At 45.6% G+C, this 18,771-nt stretch overlaps 1 protein-coding gene across 2 annotated transcripts; it reads right to left on the bottom strand.

Annotated features, from left to right (window-relative positions):
• Positions 1-307: 307 nt before the first annotated feature.
• On the bottom strand, positions 308-18,443 carry tiparp (TCDD-inducible poly(ADP-ribose) polymerase). 2 transcript variants are annotated; one of them, XM_083695101.1, is made up of 7 exons: positions 18,287-18,443; positions 16,367-17,402; positions 8,882-9,068; positions 6,420-6,607; positions 4,338-4,622; positions 1,738-1,995; positions 308-1,456 (listed from the first exon to the last, which is right to left on the bottom strand). In XM_083695101.1, the coding sequence occupies exons 2-7, from the start codon at positions 17,368-17,370 to the stop codon at positions 1,267-1,269; spliced, it is 2,112 nt and encodes a 703-aa protein (XP_083551227.1). In that variant the 5' UTR covers positions 17,371-17,402; positions 18,287-18,443; the 3' UTR covers positions 308-1,266. The 2 variants fall into 2 exon arrangements, with proteins under 2 accessions (XP_083551227.1, XP_083551228.1); XM_083695102.1 differs by lacking the exon at positions 18,287-18,443 and adding an exon at positions 17,965-18,270.
• Between the last annotated feature and the right edge of the window lie 328 nt (positions 18,444-18,771).

Genomic DNA, 18,771 nt, shown 5'->3' with positions numbered 1-18,771 from the left:
GACAGGAGGGAGTCCCTTGTCAGAGGAAAGAGATGGAAGTGATTCAGAAGATGGGGGCTGAGGCCTGCTTTTGTTCCCCCAGAATGCTGCCTTCAGGCTGGAGAAGGGTTCTCCCTCTGCCAGCTCTGGAGCACTGCAGTCTATTAACCACAGAGCTCAGACACTGGGGGATGGAGGAAGTAAGAGAGAGGGGGGGTGGGGGGGTGGATGGATGGACAGGGCAGTAAAAATATTCCTTTTCTCAGTTCAGCCAAACAAGACAAATGGTACTACTTATGCTTATGTATACACTTGAAATGAATCATCTTTGACAGTACCATGATTCATTTAATTACTTTCTTTAATTACTCAATGTTACATTAATTAACATAAATAAACATTTTTATGAACAAAAGGCACACAGTTCAAATATAAACAAATAGAACGTATGTACAGTTTCTTACACCAAACATGTCAACTCTCTGGAAGAATGGTCTAAGAGAGATGGAGGTCTTGGGAAGGTTTGGTTTTAAACAGAAACATGCTTTCGCTTTCAGCATTGTGTCTTAGTGACACAGTCTACAGATCAGTACCCATGAGGAAGCAAAATGGCAGATGGCAAGACAAATATGTCCATTCCCACAATATTGGTGCCAGTGAACTGTTCTGACCTCCAATGAATGACAGTAAGGTCAAATGTCCTCTCGCACAGCATTGGCTCCATGTGAAGCTGTCCGCTGTTCAGACCCAAAATGGCCAATACCAAGGCAAATGTCCACTCGCACAGCCTTGAGTTCTAGTGAAACTGTTCACTGTCCAGTTTAAGAGGTCACAGAATATCTGCCCACAATGCCACAAATTCAAACACAGTGCACAAACTGGAGCTACTGTCGATGAGGGGTATTGGGAATAGTGGGCATACTGTCACCATGGTTACTGTATCCAGGGTATGGGGGTTGGGTATATCCATAGAACACATTCACACACATGCACGCGCATGCATGCACACACACACACACGCAACCACTCACGCACACAAAGACACTCATGCATGTAAACGTGTGTGCACACACACACGCACGCGCGCACACACACACACACACGCACGCACGCACGCACACACACATGGTAGCAACATTTAGGATGCTGGCCTCATAGTTTTGGTTCCTGGCTCCTCTAGGATAGGCTCAGGTCTCAGATAGCCACAGTACTGGGCAAATCCTCCTACTGTTTAACCAAGTAAGGATATCTCTGTTTTGGTTCTGTCTGGTCAGGACTGGTCTGGTCTCAGATAGCTACAGTACTCGGTACTTCCTCATACTGTATAATGAAGTAGGGGTAGCTCTGGTCATCGTTAAAGATGACGTAGATCTGAGGGTCCACCCAGTTGTCCACACACGAGTCATAGAGGTCGCTGGAGGGGTCGCGAGGGCTGAGGGGTGGCGGCCGACGCATGGAGGGGTTCCCCACTGTAAACCTGCCAATACAGGAACAGAGAGTCAATGTTTGTTGGATGTTTGCTGCTTCCAAATGGGATATTTAACTAACTGGTGACCCATCATTGTTTCAACCAGCTAACCTGCTTACATGTGATGTGGTTTACACAATAAATATCCTCAGCTGAAATACACGGAGTAAACATAATACAGTTATCACATATAATACAGTATATTCAGTAAGTATTGCCCATGTAGTAATCAAACCCACAACACAACCAACCAGAGAGTAGAAAAAGAAGCACATAGTAGAGCTACTGACCTGCCAGTGAGGACCTTGGCCAGGAACATGCAGTGGACTCCTTTAGGCGAGCGCTTGGAGAAGTTGTGGGAATAGACAGATTTGCGGGCGAAGTAGGAGCCCTGTCCGAACATGGTGGCATGTTTGCCACAGACGCGTGGGTCAAAGTTGTGCTTGCAGATTCCCTCCACCACGTCGGCTGAGGTCCCGTGGAACAGGTGTCTCTCACTCAGCATCCGGTCCATCTCAGACAGACGACGGGACATGTACTCCTTCTTCCTGTAAGGGGGGAGAATTAAGTTAGAACGAGCTACTATTGAGTAGTAAGGTAACTAAGGTATTACAGACTGCACACACAACCCCCACAAACACCCAACGCCATAATGAAAAGATCACAGACCGTGTGCACACACACACACATACACACACAATGTTTGATCTGAGCGGATCAGGCAATCGTGCAGAAGTAAATGCGTTCCAGCCGGATAGGCACTGACCCTGTGGTGACCCGCTACGACCCTGCAGCTTGTACTCACTCTTCACCCACGACTGCGTGCCTGTGCATGGCTCTAACACCATCATCAAGTTCGCAAACGACACCACAGTGGTAGGCCTGATCAGTACCAGCGATGAGTCGCCCTACAGGGAGGAGGTCCAGCACCTGGCGGTGTGGTGTGCCAACAACAACCTGTCCCTCAACACCAAGAAGACCAAGGAGCTCATTGTGGACTACAGCAAAGCTGGGGGCTACAGACACACCTCCATCTACATCAATGGCATGGAGGTGGAGCGTATCTCCAGCTTTAAGTTCCTGGGTGCACATCTCTGAGGACCTCTCTTGGACCCTCAACTCCTCCACCCTGGTCAAAATGGCGCAGCAGCGTCTATACTTCCTGAGGAGACTGAAGAAAGCTCATCTGTCTCCTAGGATCCTGGTCAACTTCTATTGGTGCACCATCGAGAGCATTCTGACAAACTGCATCACAGTGTGGTATGGCAGTCTCTGACCAGAAGGCCCTGCAACGAGTGGTGTAAACCACCCAGTACCTCACCGGTGCCCAACTCCCTGCCATTGAGGTCCTCCAGCGCAGGTGTTGTCTGCGGAGGGCTCGAGACGTCAGTATGGACACCTCTCACCCCAGCCACAGACTTTTTGCTCTCTGCCCATCCAGGAGGCGGTACAGGAGTCTCCGTTCCCACACCAGCAGGCTCAGGAACAGCTTCTTCCCTGCATCTGTTACTCTGCTGAACTCAGAATCCCGGCGGCCCAGCGCCCCCCCCCCCCCCCACCCCCACCCCCCCTCCACCCCCAACAAGAGGAACATTAACTTCCAGCATCAGTGTACCCTCCCCCCATACCTCTACTGGCTGCACTCAGGACTTCAATTTAGCTTTCGCACTACTACTTGTTTGCACATAGCATATTTATTATATTGGTCTCTAATTATATATGTTACATATATGTAACATACCTCAAGACCTATTGCCCTTGTTCAACTGTACATATCATATTGATATTCATCTCATGAATATTCACTTATTATATTCATTTATTTATACTCACTGTAATACCTCATACTGTAATACCATGCACTGTCTACAATATCATGTCTTTTGCACTGTCTGGTTAGATGCCAAACTGCATTTTGTTGCCTTAGTACTCTGTGTAATGACAATAAAGTTGAATCTAATCTAATCTATTGACCTGACATGGATTGTCACCTCCCTCGCCCTCACCAGCTCTCCCTCACCCTCCCCTCTCTTTCTCCATGTCCTTATTCCATACTGTTGTGGATGAGATATTGTGAGTCCCCGTATTCACACAGTAGAGGGAACTTACCCTCCTCTCACACAAGTTCCTACACACTCACACAAACTCCTACAAACACACACAAAATAAAGGACAATCACCAGCACACATACAGATATGTGTAGTGCTCATCATGCATACAAAATGCACACACACCCCCCTCCTCTGTCCTCTCTATGACTCATCACTAGCCCATCCCCTGGCTCATCAGCTCTCTGCTCGACAGCCTTTTTACAAATCTATGAGCTGTGAGAAACGTAAAAGCAACATCCTTCCTGCGTCCCTGTGCCTTAATTCTCGTGCTCCTCACTTTCACATCCTTCTCTCTCTCTCACGCTCTCTCTCACACACACACACACACACACACACACACACACACACACACACACACACACACACTTCAGCTCTCACCTTCAGAATACCACATTCCATCCACAGTGCTCACTGCTCCACCTTAGTCAAAGTGAAACACCACAGTGGGAACCAGAGCGTGAGTTAACTGTCACAGCTGCTAGCCCAGCCTAGTGGTTAGCCCACTGCTCTCAAAAAAGAAAAACAACATTGTGCTAACAGCCAGTGTCAAGGCTAGTGCAGCAGCTACAAGAACTCAACAATCAAATATCTACTCTCAGCCATACCCACAGGGGTCAGCCATGTTGGAACCAAATACTTACTTTTCTCTATGTATCTATAGCTCTTCTTTCCATATAAGAAAATGTATTCTCTTATCCAAAACCCTTCAGACAGTAATAATCATGTAACTATGTAATAATAGCTTAGTAACTGTGTAATAACTGAACCATTATCTCACCTCTTGTACTTCTCCCAGAGGAAGGGGTTCTGGACACGGAGGATTTTGAGGATGCGGAACTTGGTCTCGGAGACGGTCTTATGGAACAGGCTGTAGACGGTCCGGTAGCTCCGGTCTTCACGGGATACTGGAACCTGCAGGAAGTCCTGACTGGTTGTCATTGGCAACCACGTCTCCGGGAACACACTGGGAGGGGTGGTGGAGGTCGGAGAGAGAGGGAGCAATACAGAGAGATCAACGGTGGAGGAGGAAGAGGGGAGAGACAAGGAGAGGCCACCCAGAGTCCTAGAGGAGAGGAGAACAAGAAAAGACATTGGAATCATGGAAACATTTGGGATTATGGACTACTTCCAGAATCATGGAATTATGTTGTATATTGCATCAGCAACAACATTTAGGCTACTTCTCAAATGACATCCTGCTCTCCATATAGTGTAGTGTACAACCTTACATAACTCGAGCCAAAAGTAGTGCACAACATGGCGAATAGGCTGACATTTGAGTTAGTTCTTTTGATCAAATATGTGTTTTGGAGATATACTATTGCTGCAGAATGACCAATAAACCAAACTACACCACATCCACAATTAAACATCACATCCCATCCCTGTCAGCGATGACATCATTCTGCTACAAGCAGAGCAACATGCTAACAGTGAGGAACAAAACAACCAGCTTGGTGAAAATGGAAAATTGGACAACAACCAAATTGCAAAATACAAAGCCAAAACACACCACAAAACTGTCAGGGAGAAAAGCAATGGTCTGGTATATCAGTCGGTAACAGTAGAGTTACTGTCATGTCATCGCTCTCTCTCTCTAAAATGTCATTGGCCTCATCTCTCTCAACTTCTCCCGGTGTGTGTGTGTGTGTGTGTGTGTGTGTGTGTGTGTGTGTGTGTGTGTGTGTGTGTGTGTGTGTTTTGATTCTCTGCCCAGCTTGACAGTTTTTCATCTCGTCTCTTTCTCTATTTCATGAGAGTCTCAGTCTCATTCATCTCTTCTGGATCTGCCCACTTCTGTCTTCCTCTGTTTGAGTCATGCTGAAATCTGTCCTTGCAATCAATGTCTTTATTCCCCATGTGTTTTAAAAGATCACAGGAACAGAGGGAGACAACGAGTGTAAAATGAAAAAGGATAGATAACAAAAGAGAGGAGGGAGGAAGAGTAAGATGTCTAAGCTACTCCAGGAGGGAGGAGGGAGTGAGGGACATAGAGAAGATGGGGACTAGAATACATGAGGATAGATTGTGTGTTAGGCTGTATGCTTTAGAGGCAAGCTGAACTGGCGAGTGTGTGCGTGAAGGATTAATTTGCCCAAGAGCAGCTTCCCAGACAAAGTGCTAATCAAACTAATGACCTCCACTCCTGTGCTCAGGACAGTGTGTTCCTCACACACGCACACGCACACGCACACGCACATGCACATGCACAGAGCAGCAGTGGTAGATGGAGAGAACAAACTGATAAAAAAAAAGTCCCCAGTTTGCGTTTCAACACCCCACAGTCACGTTTCACACTCCCTCTGTCTGGAGCTCATTTAGACCTCTCTCTCCTTTTACTTCTTCATCTGCTCTCATTCTCTCTTTCATCTCCTGATTCTTTCCCTCACACTGTCTCTTTCTCTCTCTCCTTTTTCTTTTCCATCTGTTCATTCCAGCTCTTGATAGAATGGCACAGTTTAGCTCCATAATGCAGTACAGGACTGATAGGAATGCCAGTGTGTTCTAGTCAGCTCAGTGTTGCTGAACTGCACGACTCAGACTGCTACTTTTACAGAATACTCAACCGAACAGTGTATCACTGTGTCATTACAGTGTGTGTACTGGCACTTACTGTGCAACTAAACAGTGTACAATCTATACCACATCAGTCTATGATGCTATTTGATGTATGCATCTGTGTGCTTATGTACCACTATAGTAACAGTATGTTTTGGTTAAGTCTAGGGGTAGAGAATACAGCATTGTTGTGCTGCACAATATGGACAATGTTTAAGAATTGTGTTAACAACCAATGTGGCTGTGAAAGTGTGTGTGTGTGTGTGTACATGCATTATTGTGTGTTTAACAGTCTACTCACTGCAGGTGTGGCGTGAGGACCACAGAGGAGAGGAACAGGGGCCGTTTCTTGATCTGGCGTCTGAACCCAAAGATGGCGTTCTGCTGGAAGCCCTCACGTATGTTCAGGATGTACTGGTTCTGAAGGGTTATAAATCGAACCTCCTTCAGACCACGGCCACTTGCCTCCTCTATCAGACGAACCACAGGCTGGAGACAGAGAGAATGTGGGGGGTAGGGGGAAGAGGAGAGAGAGAGAGTGGAAGGGAGAGAGTGATCTGTTATTAAAACAAAATATTCAACTTGAAAACTCAAAATCTTCAATGTAATATAATACATGTACACCCCTTACTCATCCTACACAGGACAGAGGGAATACCGTGAATGCAGTCTCATGTGTTTTACGGAGACATGGCTGCAGAAGGTTATTCCCGACGCAAACACCACCATTGAGGGCTTTCAGACAGTGCGGGCGGACAGGATTCACCGTCAGTGCAGTAAAAAGCGAGGCGGAGGAGTTGCTGTATTTGTCAACAACAGACGGTGCAATCCTGGCCATATTCACGTGAAGGAAATCGCCTGTAGCCCGACATCAAACTTTTGGCCGTAGGACTTCTCCTCCCCCCAGCTCCTCCAGCCCTGCTCAACTACCGGACCAGCCCCCCTCCCCTCCCCCTGTCCTGTCTGGACCTATTCACACCTCTCACCTAGCCCTTTGTCCCATCCAGTACCCTCTCCCTTCCCTCTCCCTCTCCAGCCCCTCTGACTCCATTCACACCTGCCCTCCATTCCCCTCCTCATCCAGCCTCACCATTTCCTCACTTCACAACCCCCATCATCACTGCCACAGCCAATGACCCCCCCAACACCCCCTGCTCCAGTGTCTTCATCAGTACGGCTCAGGTGAAGAGAGAGCTGGGGAAACTCCGCACCAGGAAGGCTGCGGGGCCTGACAGTGTGAGCCCAAGGATGCTTAAAGTCTTCACGGACCAGCTGTGTGGAGTACTCCAGTACCTATTTAACCTGAGTCTCAGTCTGGAAAATGTCTCATCAATGTGGCAAACATCTTGCCTGGTACTGGACCAAACTCTTGGCCATCATGGACAATCCCTCCCATCCCCTACTGTGGCAGAACCCCAGTGTTCTGAATGACTATAGACCGGTAGCCTTGACATCCCTCATCATTTAGACCATGGAAAGACTGGTGCTAGCACACATGAGGCCTCTGGTGAAGACACTCTTGGACCCCTTTCAGTTTACCTACTAGGCATTGGTGTGGATGATGCCTTCATCTACCTGCTACACAGAGCTCACTCCCATTTAGATAAGGCTGGCAGCACTGTGAGGGTCATGTTCTTTGACTTCTCCAGTGCATTTAACACCATACAGCCCTTACTACTTGCGGATAAGCTGCTTAGGATGCAGGTGAACTCCCCCATTGTTTCCTGGATTACGAACTACCTGACCAACAGGCCACAGTTTGTACAGCTGCAGGGATGTGTGTCGGACTGTGTGGTGAGCTGCACTGGCGCCCCCCAGGGGACAGTTCTGGCTCCCTTCCTCTTCACTCTCTATACCTCGAACTTCAGGCACAACACAGACACTTGCCATCTGCAAAAGTACTCGGACGATTCTGCTATTGTGGGATGTGTCAGGAGGCCAGGAGACCAAGTACAGAGGACTGGTGGACAGTTTTGTTGAGTGGTGTGAACAGAATCACCTGCTACTCAACATCAGCAAGAAAAAGGAGATGGTGGTGGACTTTAGGAGGACCAGGGCCCCCCTGTCTCCTGTTTCCATCCAGGGAGAGGATGTGGAGGTGGTCCAGAGCTACAAGCACCTGGGGGTGCACCTGGACAATAAACTGGACTGGTAACACAGATGTCCTGTACAAGAGGGGCCAGAGCCGGCTTTATCTCCTGAGGAGGCTCAGGTCCTTTGGTGTGTGCAGGACTCTGCTGAACATGTTCTACCAGTCAGTGGTGGCCTGCTGGGGGTATGCTAGGGGGGCAGCATCAAGGAAGGTGACACCAAGAGGCTGAACAAGCTTATCAGGAAAGCCGGATCTGTCGTTGGTGTCACCCTAGACACTGTGGAGAAGGTGGCCAATAGGAGGATGAGGACCAAACTCTTGGCCATCATGGACAATCCCTCCCATCCCCTACTGTGGCAGAGCAGAGAAGCTCCTTTAGCAACAAATTATTACAACAATGTTGCACTAAGGAGCGCTATAGGAGATCTTTTCTGCCTGCTGTAATAACACTGTACAACTCCTCCTCCGGCTAGCTCGATCGGGGTGATCAGTCAGGCTGGGGAATGTTAAATCATACTGGACTGTTCTTACTGTATATAATGTTTCAGATGTCTATTTTATTCTATTGTCACTTTATTTTTGTTGTTGTTGTTTGTGTTGTCAGCTGCTGTATCACCTTATTTTGGGGGTCAATAAAGTACCTATCTATCTATCTACACACATACACACACCTCTGAGTATTCCCTCCAGCCGAAGTTGTCTCTGCAGTAGTATTTCCACACCGTGTGACAGTTAGGGGCGGGGGTTGTGTTTGTGGGAGGGGTGATAGAGCTGGGTGGTGTAGTCAATCGCCTGACATGGTCAAACTCCAGGTCACCTACACGCATGGCCACAAAGTCCAGTGAAAAGACACGACCCCTGAGAGAGACAACAAAACACACAGTCAATATAACACAAATCAATACTCTTTTTCTCTGTTTCTCCAGAGTAATAGCTAACTACATCATGCAACGTTTACACAAAACAGAGAGATCTCACAGATAATGGTTTTGAATACCGTCAATGTACCATAACATAGTCAATGTAGAATACAACATAACTGGAAAGAAGATATATATTGGCCTTTGCTTTAATTTAATCTGCACCATTAGATAACAATACATCATACAATGTGTTAGAAAATGTGAACACGACCAGTCAGAACAGACTAATCATCTGTTCTGATTAGTTACACAATCAGAACAGATGCTAGTTGTTGGTAATTTTTAGGGAAGACAGCTAGTGTGTCTTCCAAAACCAGAACCTTCTGTCATGAACACTAACCCCTCTGTATGTCTGTGGTCTGGGTGAAATCCTCATTATGATCCTCCCACACACTCCCTGTGTGTAAGCTCATGCCTCCTGTCCTCGTCCCACCCTCCCTGAGGCCTCTGGCCAGACTGTTTCTGGGTCAGACCCTCACACACAAATATACATGCACATGTGGGCAATGCATGCACACATGCCACGACACAGATACACAGACACACACACAGACACAGACACACACACACGCCTAAAGGCTTGCTGTGTTAATGGGCTAATGGGCAGATTGATCATGGCTGGGAGTCGAATGGGATATTGGTCGAAGGTCAGATGTGTCCAGTCAGGCTGTGACACACTTGGTTAGTTAGTGTGAGTGTGTGAGAGGTGTTTGTCCAGCTCACAGCTTAGGAGTGGCAGAAAAGAGAAAGGGGGGTGGGGGGTGTAGAGTGTGAATCTGTCCCATCATTGACTAACATTGGCATGGTAGCAAAGAGAAGTGAAACTCAAAGAGAAGAGATAACTTCCTTTACCACAAAACTGCCTAGTCATGGTTTCACCTCATCAGAATAATCAGCAACTCAACCTGGTTTCTGTACACACACACAGACATATACATATATATATATACACACACACACACAGTTTTCACTGGGGAGGATAATAATACTAATTAATGCAGAGTCATCTCTTTCATTCACACACTATGTTTAATGTTTCCCTTAACTAAGAGTCTGAAGGTTCGCTGTGGGGAAATCAAATAAGGATCCGATTTTATGCACATGCATGTGGAAAAAAACAGTGGACTGAGACCAAACTCCATCCACTACACCAGGGTTTCACACTGCTCTCACAGCACAAACAGCACCCTGACCTGAGCCAAATACTAACTCTATCCCCCGTTTCGCAAACAGTGAGTCTGGTGGGTTATAGCTAGGTCATTTTCAGTCTGTAAGAAAGGGCCAATTCGGAAACATAAGTTGGGTTTAGGGCTGCAACTATCAAGTATTTTGGTAATAGAATATTCTGACTATTAATCGAGTAATTGGGTTGAAAAAAAAAAAAACGTTTCTGCACTCTGTATAAAAATGTACCTGCAAAAAAAAAAAAAAAGCAACTCTAATCATGGATTTTTTGTAACCAAATTATTCAAGTTATTTTATTAATTGTTTCAGCCTTAGTTGTATTTATTCAGAAGGCTGTAGATGCATAGATGCTGGGAGAGATATGTCCTAAAATGAGAACCTGGTGGAACTAGTCATCTGCAACACACCTTGACTACACACTAAAGAGGAAAGGTGTACAGGTGTCAGGAGAGGAGGATGAAGAACAAAGAAAGAGCAGAAGAAAAAATTAAATGAATAGAGATCAGGAACAGGAATTTTCAAAGTAGTCTATTCTTTCCTCTCCTCTCTTTGTCTTCGGTCCTTTTTACTTTCCTCCGTTCTCTACTCTCTTTGTCCCGTCTTTTCTTCCTATTGTCTCTCTCTTTGTCCTTGTCCCTCCCTTTTCTCTCTGCTTTGTTCTTTTCTGTCCTCTCTATTCTGTTATCTGTCTTGACTACACTCTCTCCACTCCTCTCTCTGTGGCTTCACGTTGTTCTTTCCTCTCCTCTCTCTCTGTTCTCTCCCAGTACAGAACTGTCTCTGCCTGCCACAGAACATTAAGGAGAGAGCAAGGCCCTCTGGGACAGTGAAGGGCAGGACTGTGTGTGTATGTGTGTGGGGGTAGAATTGCACCACCACCACAGCATCTAACAAATGGCATGTCCCCATCCACGCCAGGCTTGATCTCATTCAAGTATTGCTACACAACAGATTATGCTCACAAAAAGTTCCACATGACAGTCAAAGTTCCAATCTGTTTCCCCCTACACTAAGAATCCCCTTCCTTTCTCTCCTCTTCACCTCCATCACTTGCCTCCCCCACTAAGGCCTTCAGTGACTCCAGTCAACTGTCCTCCTTACTTGCCTCCTCCCTTTGCTTCTACCCTCCGTTCATCTCTCCCTCTCCCTCCCTCCAGGGCCAGTTAGCTCCAATCTAAAAATAAAATTCTGCCGGTGCGGAAGTGCACAGAGTGTATGTGGGTTCATTATGGGAGCCAATCAAAAGCCAGACAAAGCCTTAAAACACACCCATTTTGTCACGGTTGCCACTCAGTACTTCCAGAGGAACTTGGACACACACACGCACACACAGACAGACAGACAGACAGACACACATTATTTCAGGACAGCACTGTTATAACTGTTAGTTCATTTAAAGGACAATGGGTGCAATAGGATGACAGGCGAGAGAGCAGTGAAAAGGCGATAGCAGAAACAAATGCTGGATTTAAGCCCTTTTTATATTGCATTTGAGGCATTGTGAAATAAATTATTTATGTTTCAGTGTCTAGCATACCTACAAAAATGCATTAGAGACATTGAGAATGAATTATCTATTTATTTACTGTAATCTTTCAAATGATGGGGAAGGTGGGAACACTAAAAGGCATGCTAAAGAAGATGTGTGAGAGAAAGAGAGAGAGTAAAGGAGGAGTATGAAGGTAGATATACAGTAGGAGAGAGAGAGAGAGAAATAGATGTAAGGAATACTGAATCAGAAAAGCTAAATGAGGAATGTAAAAGAGAGGAGAGGGGGAAGGTAAAGAGAGAGTGAGAGAGAGAGACAAAGGAAAGGCGTGTGAAGGCTGTCAGAATGTCATGGTAAGAGAGCCCTTTGATATCCTTCTGACCCAATCAGTCACCACTGCAAGAGGAACTACACATAAATAGCAAACCTGATGCATTAATGTCAGGTGCATCGGTCAGGTCACCCACCCACACGCACGCACGCACGCACGCAAGCAAGCACGCACATACACACACACAAATGCAGGACACAGCAATCTGGAAGTTTGGGATTACAGACTTCACAGGAACACAAAAACACACAAACACACAAATAAACACTTACACACACACACACACACACAGTATTTCTAACTTCCTCATATACATTTTCAATAGGTAAATGCTTCTCCTGCTTCCCTGTCTTGTTTTGGTTCTGTTTCTTAGCTGTAGAAATAGACTAGACAAATGTTACAGACAAGTAACCACATTAGGCCAACAGTATATTTGAATGCATGCACGTACACACACCAGTGAGGACATGTTGCTCCTAAATGTCCTATTATGTTCAACACGTCACGTTCCTCTACAGTGCAAGAATGCTCCTAAAAGGAACACAGCTGAAATGTAAGTCGCTTTGGATAAAAGCGTCAGCTAAATGGCATATAATATTATTATTATTATTATTAGAATGCATGAGAGAGGGACACTCAGCTCACTCAGTCCTCTCACACACACACACAAGAGGGAGAAGGGTTAGAGGCAGGTAGAAATAGAGAGGAAGGGAGGGACTGTTGGAGAGAGAGAGAGAGAGAGATGTGCTGGAGGGTGAGGGAGGAGGAGAGGATATTGCTTCAGTTCAGAGGCGTATGGAAGCCTGCAGGCACAAACCGCAAACTTAATTCTATCTCTGTATCTACACACAAAGACACATGAGAGAGGGGAAGAATGATGAATAGAGGAGAGGGTTAAAGGTAGACGCTGAGTAACAGAAGGCAAGGCGACTGGGACCTCGCCCCAGTGAATCATTTCATGGGCTGTCTGACATGTTATCTTCTTTCTCTTTCTCTCACACACTCACACACACATTGCCTGACACGTCATCTCCTCACGTACAACACACTCACACACAGATGCAAAAACTAGTACAAAGGGAGCCACGCATAAGGCACATGCACAGAAACTCTGACACACATAGCTCTGTGTCAGGTCGCTCTGCCCTTGGTGCTCAGTGACTCTTCATGTCAGTTAATGACGAGCATACCTGTTATCGCCTGCATGGTCAACAAAAGCATCGATCTCTCTCTCTCTCTCATATTACGCAAGATATGCCTATCACAAGGATAAGGGTAAAAGGTGAGGTGGGTGATTGTAAACTGATAATTAAATCCTTGACAGTAAGTTTAACAAACCATACAACTCCATGCACAAGGACTACTTCCAACAATTCCAACTGAAAATTAAAAAAACAACAACAAAAAAAACAACACACATTTACTTTTAGAACTGTGCATATTCTAAGTTTGGTAAGAGAATGACCATAAAATGTCCCTGGGTTTTTTATGTAACCACGTTTCCCAAAACTTAAATATCTGCTCCAAATTCAGATTTAAATATGTCGGCGAAAAGAGTGGGATGTTAGCTATCATATGATATCTTAAAAAAAAAATCTATTTTGTTTGTTGAGCTACAGTAGGTGAAGTGGATTTACATCTGGTAACAGAATCAGAGTCAGAATTACTAAATGGGACCACAGAAATGCATGATTTATGGATTTAAATGTCATTCTGTATGATGATGTAACTAAAATATGGAAACAAAGATTGTCTATTGTATATCAATATCTCAATAAGGTAATAATGTATTCTGTTGTCAACTTATATGTATTCTATTATACAACGTATACACTTTTGGCACCAAAAACTGATTTTGAAAAAATATAATACAAGTAGGCCCGTCATGTACAGACACACAGACACCCAATCTGCTCCTAGTTTGCCTCAGAGATAGCTTCTGCAAAATGATAACAAGATGATCTTTATTGTCTGCAACCGGTGTAGGAAGGATCCTAAGAATCGAAGACCCCGAAGCACTGTGTCAGTGCGCTCTTTAATGATGGAGACAAATACATTGCTATCCTTTTTGTAGAAGCATGCAACATGTATGTGATCATTCTCAATGGCAGTTACTTGCGCTACATATTTGTGTGATTTTCTGGCTTTGCTTTGCCTGCTTTCACTGTACTTAAGAACAATGAAGTCTCCATTTTGTAAAGCATGAGATGAGGATGTTAATGCAGTGCTTGGTGAGGATGCTGATACAGTGGTTTGTAACAACTACTGTATGACTTCCCACTGTTTTTCGGCTGTCCCTGTGGAAGAAACATTTTTAAGTTCCATGAGGAACCCCTTTGGGTTCCATGTAGAACCCTCTGTGAAAAAGGTTCTATATGGAACCCAATGGGTTCTACATGGAATCCAAAAGGGTTCTATGTGGAACATAAAAGGGTTCTTCCGGGATGACTGAAGAACCCTTTTAGGTTCTGTACAACCTGTACAAAAAGTAAATATAGCCAATTCAATTTCAGTAATTCTGTTAAAGATTAGGGTAATACAATGATCACTTTTAATCACTTATTAATTCATTAAATCGATATCAGTAAAAACACTACAAGTATTTGGTAGGTCTACCTATACTTCTTACTTTTGTCAACTTTCATTATCCTCGCTCCTCATGAGGCAGAGAAATTAGAAAATATCTTATGTGGGTTTTTGGTAACCGAATGACCTGGAAACTGGGCAATAATTCTTAAACTTACAGAAGCCAAATTATTTCCTCAAAACTAAATATAACTGTTGATATTAGTTGCCTGGGGTCTACACTTGAAAACTAGTGAGGTTTGATGTTTTTCCAGACAAGAAGTCAAATATATGGAATTTCTGGTTGAGAAATGTATTTCTGATTTCATTTCCCAATAATATAGACTCTTAGCTTTAATTTGGCACCCAACCAGATGTGCCTTTTTTTTTTTCACCACCTTGTATAAACCTAATCCATGTGAACCTGTGTTATTAAAGCGGGATTTTACTCTCTCTCTTTCTATATATATATACATATATATCTCATCAACCCACCATTGATATGGTCCAAAATAATGACTGTGTGTATACAAATCTCATAAATATCCTAGTTGTGCTCTCAGATTTATTTTCTGGAATCATCTGTCATCATGAGACTATTCTGGGAAGTACATCTAAGATTGCTATTAGGATATCTATGAGGCACATGTCAGTGGTGGGCTAATGAGGAACAGACCAACAAAGATTTGGCTTTACGTACAGTTGAAGGGAAACTACATAGTTAATTCTGTTTTATATAAGAAGTAAAAAAAAAAAAAAAAAAAGGTTAAAATAAAAGTGGTAAATATTCCAAAACTGTGTTTAACTTTGTAACTAGTTTGTAACAGTGTAACTGATAGTACATCAGTTTGTAGCATATTCAAATAGCTGCTGACTGAACTTGGGTTCACACAGGTGCATATCTTGTGTGAAGGCAGGTTTGCATGTTGTTTCGGTTCAAACCTAAATCAACAATAAAACGCACACAAACATACACATCACACACCCCCTCAGTGTCCTAAAAACTTGTGAGATGTGCGTGAGTGGTGGGCGGGCATACAGGAGCTTGAACCAGAGCATGCTTTATATGCCTGTGTAAGCGCCTGCCAAGTGCTTGCGTGTGTGAGCATGGTTTATCTGTGTCTGCGAAAAGGCGTGCGTGTGAGCAAGCTACTGAGCCTGTCTGTGCAACGGATTCATGTGAACGTGCCAGGCGAGGGAGAGCGTGAGAGCGAGCAACAGAGAGAGAGCCAGTGCGTGTGTGTCAGTGACCGCACCAGGCAGCAGTAGGTCATGCTAGTTCACAGCTTTGAGCCGCGGTTGCACTTCCTGAGTTGAGCTGAGCGAGCCAATGAGATGGTTGTTTGGGAGCATATACATCACTCTATTGAAAGAACATAATAACAACTTCAGCCAAATACCCAAAACGGGAAATAAAACTACTCATTAGTTAATTATTTTACACACACACACACACACACACACACACACACACACACACACACACACACACACACACATTGTAGGTCTAAAAAGACAGGAAGACAGAGACACACAGTCTATCAGTGCATTATGCATGTCTCTGACATAGCAAAGTAACAATTCTAAGCTCAAAGTGTCTGCTGTCAAACAAATGCGAAACAGGAGGAGTCACTGAAGTTTTAATCACACTAAAATTACTTACTGAAACTTGAGCCTGACTTGCTCATTATCCGGATTGCAATAGAGCCTCTCCAACTGGTCCTGCGACTCATCCGCCACACTCTGCCAGGTCTGAGTATCACTCCTTCGGATCTGCCAGTGGTACGGCAACACAGTATGGTGGTGGGCGCAATCGCTCCCATACACACACAGCCCCTGCAAGAAATCCACGCAGATCGAAACCGCATCAGCCTGGTGTGTGTGATACTGGAGCTGGGTGAGGAGGTCAAAGACTAGATCCAAGGAGGCCTCTTCGCTTTTATCCTGAAATATCACTCCTTTGTCGGGCTGATGGAGGGGAAGAGAGCCGTCGTCTTTGATGGAGAGGCAATTCGTCCCCCGCAAGGCTTCAGAGGCGAAGGGGTCACTCATCTTGTTGCCCCTCTCGCGTGGAGGGGGCACTAGGGGGGTGTCCCGGGTGGGGGGTGTTATCGCCACCGCCACGTCACGCGCCCGGGGGGGAAGCTTTAGCTGGAAGCGATGCTCATTAGGGTCTATTGTCACGTGCTGGAGGTCCACCGTTACCTTCGGTCTCTCTACCCTCTCGGTTTCCTCTAGCTCGGCGGCAGCGTCAGCCATTTCCACGTCGCTGGTAATCAGCCCTGTTACAGCGGTGGCTCCCGAGTCTTTCAAACGCACCTGTCCGATGCGAGCCTGCTTCACCACGACCGCCGTGCATAGGTTGCCCGGGGACCTCCGCGGAACGAACACTCCATCCCCGGTAACAAGCGCGTCAGTGCTCAGCAATGTGGTCAGGATAGGGTCCTCGAGCGCACGGAGGCATTTCGTATCCAATTTCCTTTGTCCGTGTTTCTTTTTGAAATAGGGCTTCATTAACGGGATTTTATCGGTAAGTCCAACCATCGGTTGTTCCGTGAATTCCCGGTCTCTCATACTCATATCTAGTGCGAGCCCCGGTGTTCCATTGTCCAGGACCTTGTCAGTAGCGTCTGCTGGTTTCTGCAGGATATGCAAAGTTTTCTCCATGGTCACCAGGGCACTCCTAAAACCCGACGGTCCTGAAAGAAATGGAGTGGGAGAAAGAGTGAAAAACATAACACCGATACCATTGGCTAACACACCTAAAACCTTTACCATACGCAGGTCATAAGTTTCGAAAGTCTAGGGCTTGTCTCTTGACATAGTTAACTTCTTAGTCACCCTCTTGACACGAGAAGATCCGTCATCATAAAAGGCAACAATCAAATACATAATAGAAACAAGTTTACCTTCCCAAAGTGTTGTATGCTGATAAAGCTAGTGCAACGGAAAGTAAGCGGGGTCTTACCCTCGACTTGCCCCCTAAAGGAGCAATGGAATAGACTGAATAGAAACGATGGGATAAAACTCCAAATTTAGACTCAGTTTTCTTTTATTCTATTCTGTCCCTGACGCGCCATGTTGGAACTACAATGCCTTTGCAGCGCGATACAATCATTGTCAAACTGTAACAAAACGTTCTCTTGAGAGTATTTTGATCACCGGCGGCTGATACAGGTCTGCCGTCTACGTGCCAGTTACAATTCGCTGCTCGAGCGAGTTTGCACGTATGGTCAGAGTTAAAGCGATCCACACACTCACCGAAAGGGGACTGCGGCGAAGCAACAAAGGCGATTCAGCAATCTACCGCATTCATCCGTTTTTAACGACATAAAATCGTTTCGCTAACAATATCACCGATTATATAAGTTAGCACAAAGACATGCATTTGTAGTAATGCGAATACAATATGCTCAGGTGGCCGTATAGCTGTTTTTTTCCGAGGAGCACTGCATGGGCGCCGCGGCTGGCTGGCTGGCTAGGTGATTTATTATAGCGCTTTTCTATAGCCCATCTCGCATACAAAACGGCCAATCCACACACATTCCTACTTGTTTACAATCCCTTTCACCCCTCCAGTGACCTTGATCTCTTCAAGCTAAAGCTCCACCCGTTCATCGGTGTATCTCGTCCCTAGGAGCTGAGGAATCCGCGTTTAGGCTTCTGTTCCGGGGCTGGGGTGCTGCGTGCGTGACAAAGCGGCCGTTTGTCGCTTGCTCTCCAGTGTCCACCGGGCTCAGTTCCCCCAACTCCTGTGGCTGAGAGAGGCAGCTCGCAGCTGTTGTAGGGAACGCGCTGTGCTAGGATCTTCCAGCCACTCACGGCGCGCCTAGCCCGGTCGATGGGCGGGACTTGGCATCAAAGGAGAAGAGAGAGAGAGAGAAGCATGAGAAAAAAAAACGAAACTGGTGTGTCGTCGAGAGGTTTATACCAGGAAGTTGTGCTGTGGGATGTCGGTGCAGCCAAAGGTTGAGAAGGGAGTGCAGTGTATTTGCGTTGAGTTGAGTCACACACCCTCATCGTTGTTTTCCCAGAAATGAAGTTGTTGTGATACTGCTTGACTGGCTG

Source organism: Argentina silus (assembly GCF_951799395.1).
Source record: "Argentina silus genome assembly, chromosome: X".
Taxonomy (NCBI): domain Eukaryota; kingdom Metazoa; phylum Chordata; class Actinopteri; order Argentiniformes; family Argentinidae; genus Argentina; species Argentina silus.
Note: the sequence above shows the minus strand (reverse complement) of the source record. Positions and strands in the feature narration are given on the sequence as shown.

Coding starts and splice junctions, on each gene's coding strand:
- tiparp (XM_083695101.1), bottom strand. CDS start 17,370: ATGGAGAAAACTTTGCATATCCTGCAGAAACCAGCAGACGCTACTGAC. Junction 6,608..8,881: donor GCTGGAGGGAATACTCAGAG/GTGTGTGTATGT, acceptor CTCTGTCTCCAG/CCTGTGGTTCGTCTGATAGA. Junction 1,996..4,337: donor CTCTGGGAGAAGTACAAGAG/GTGAGATAATGG, acceptor CCCCCCTTACAG/GAAGAAGGAGTACATGTCCC.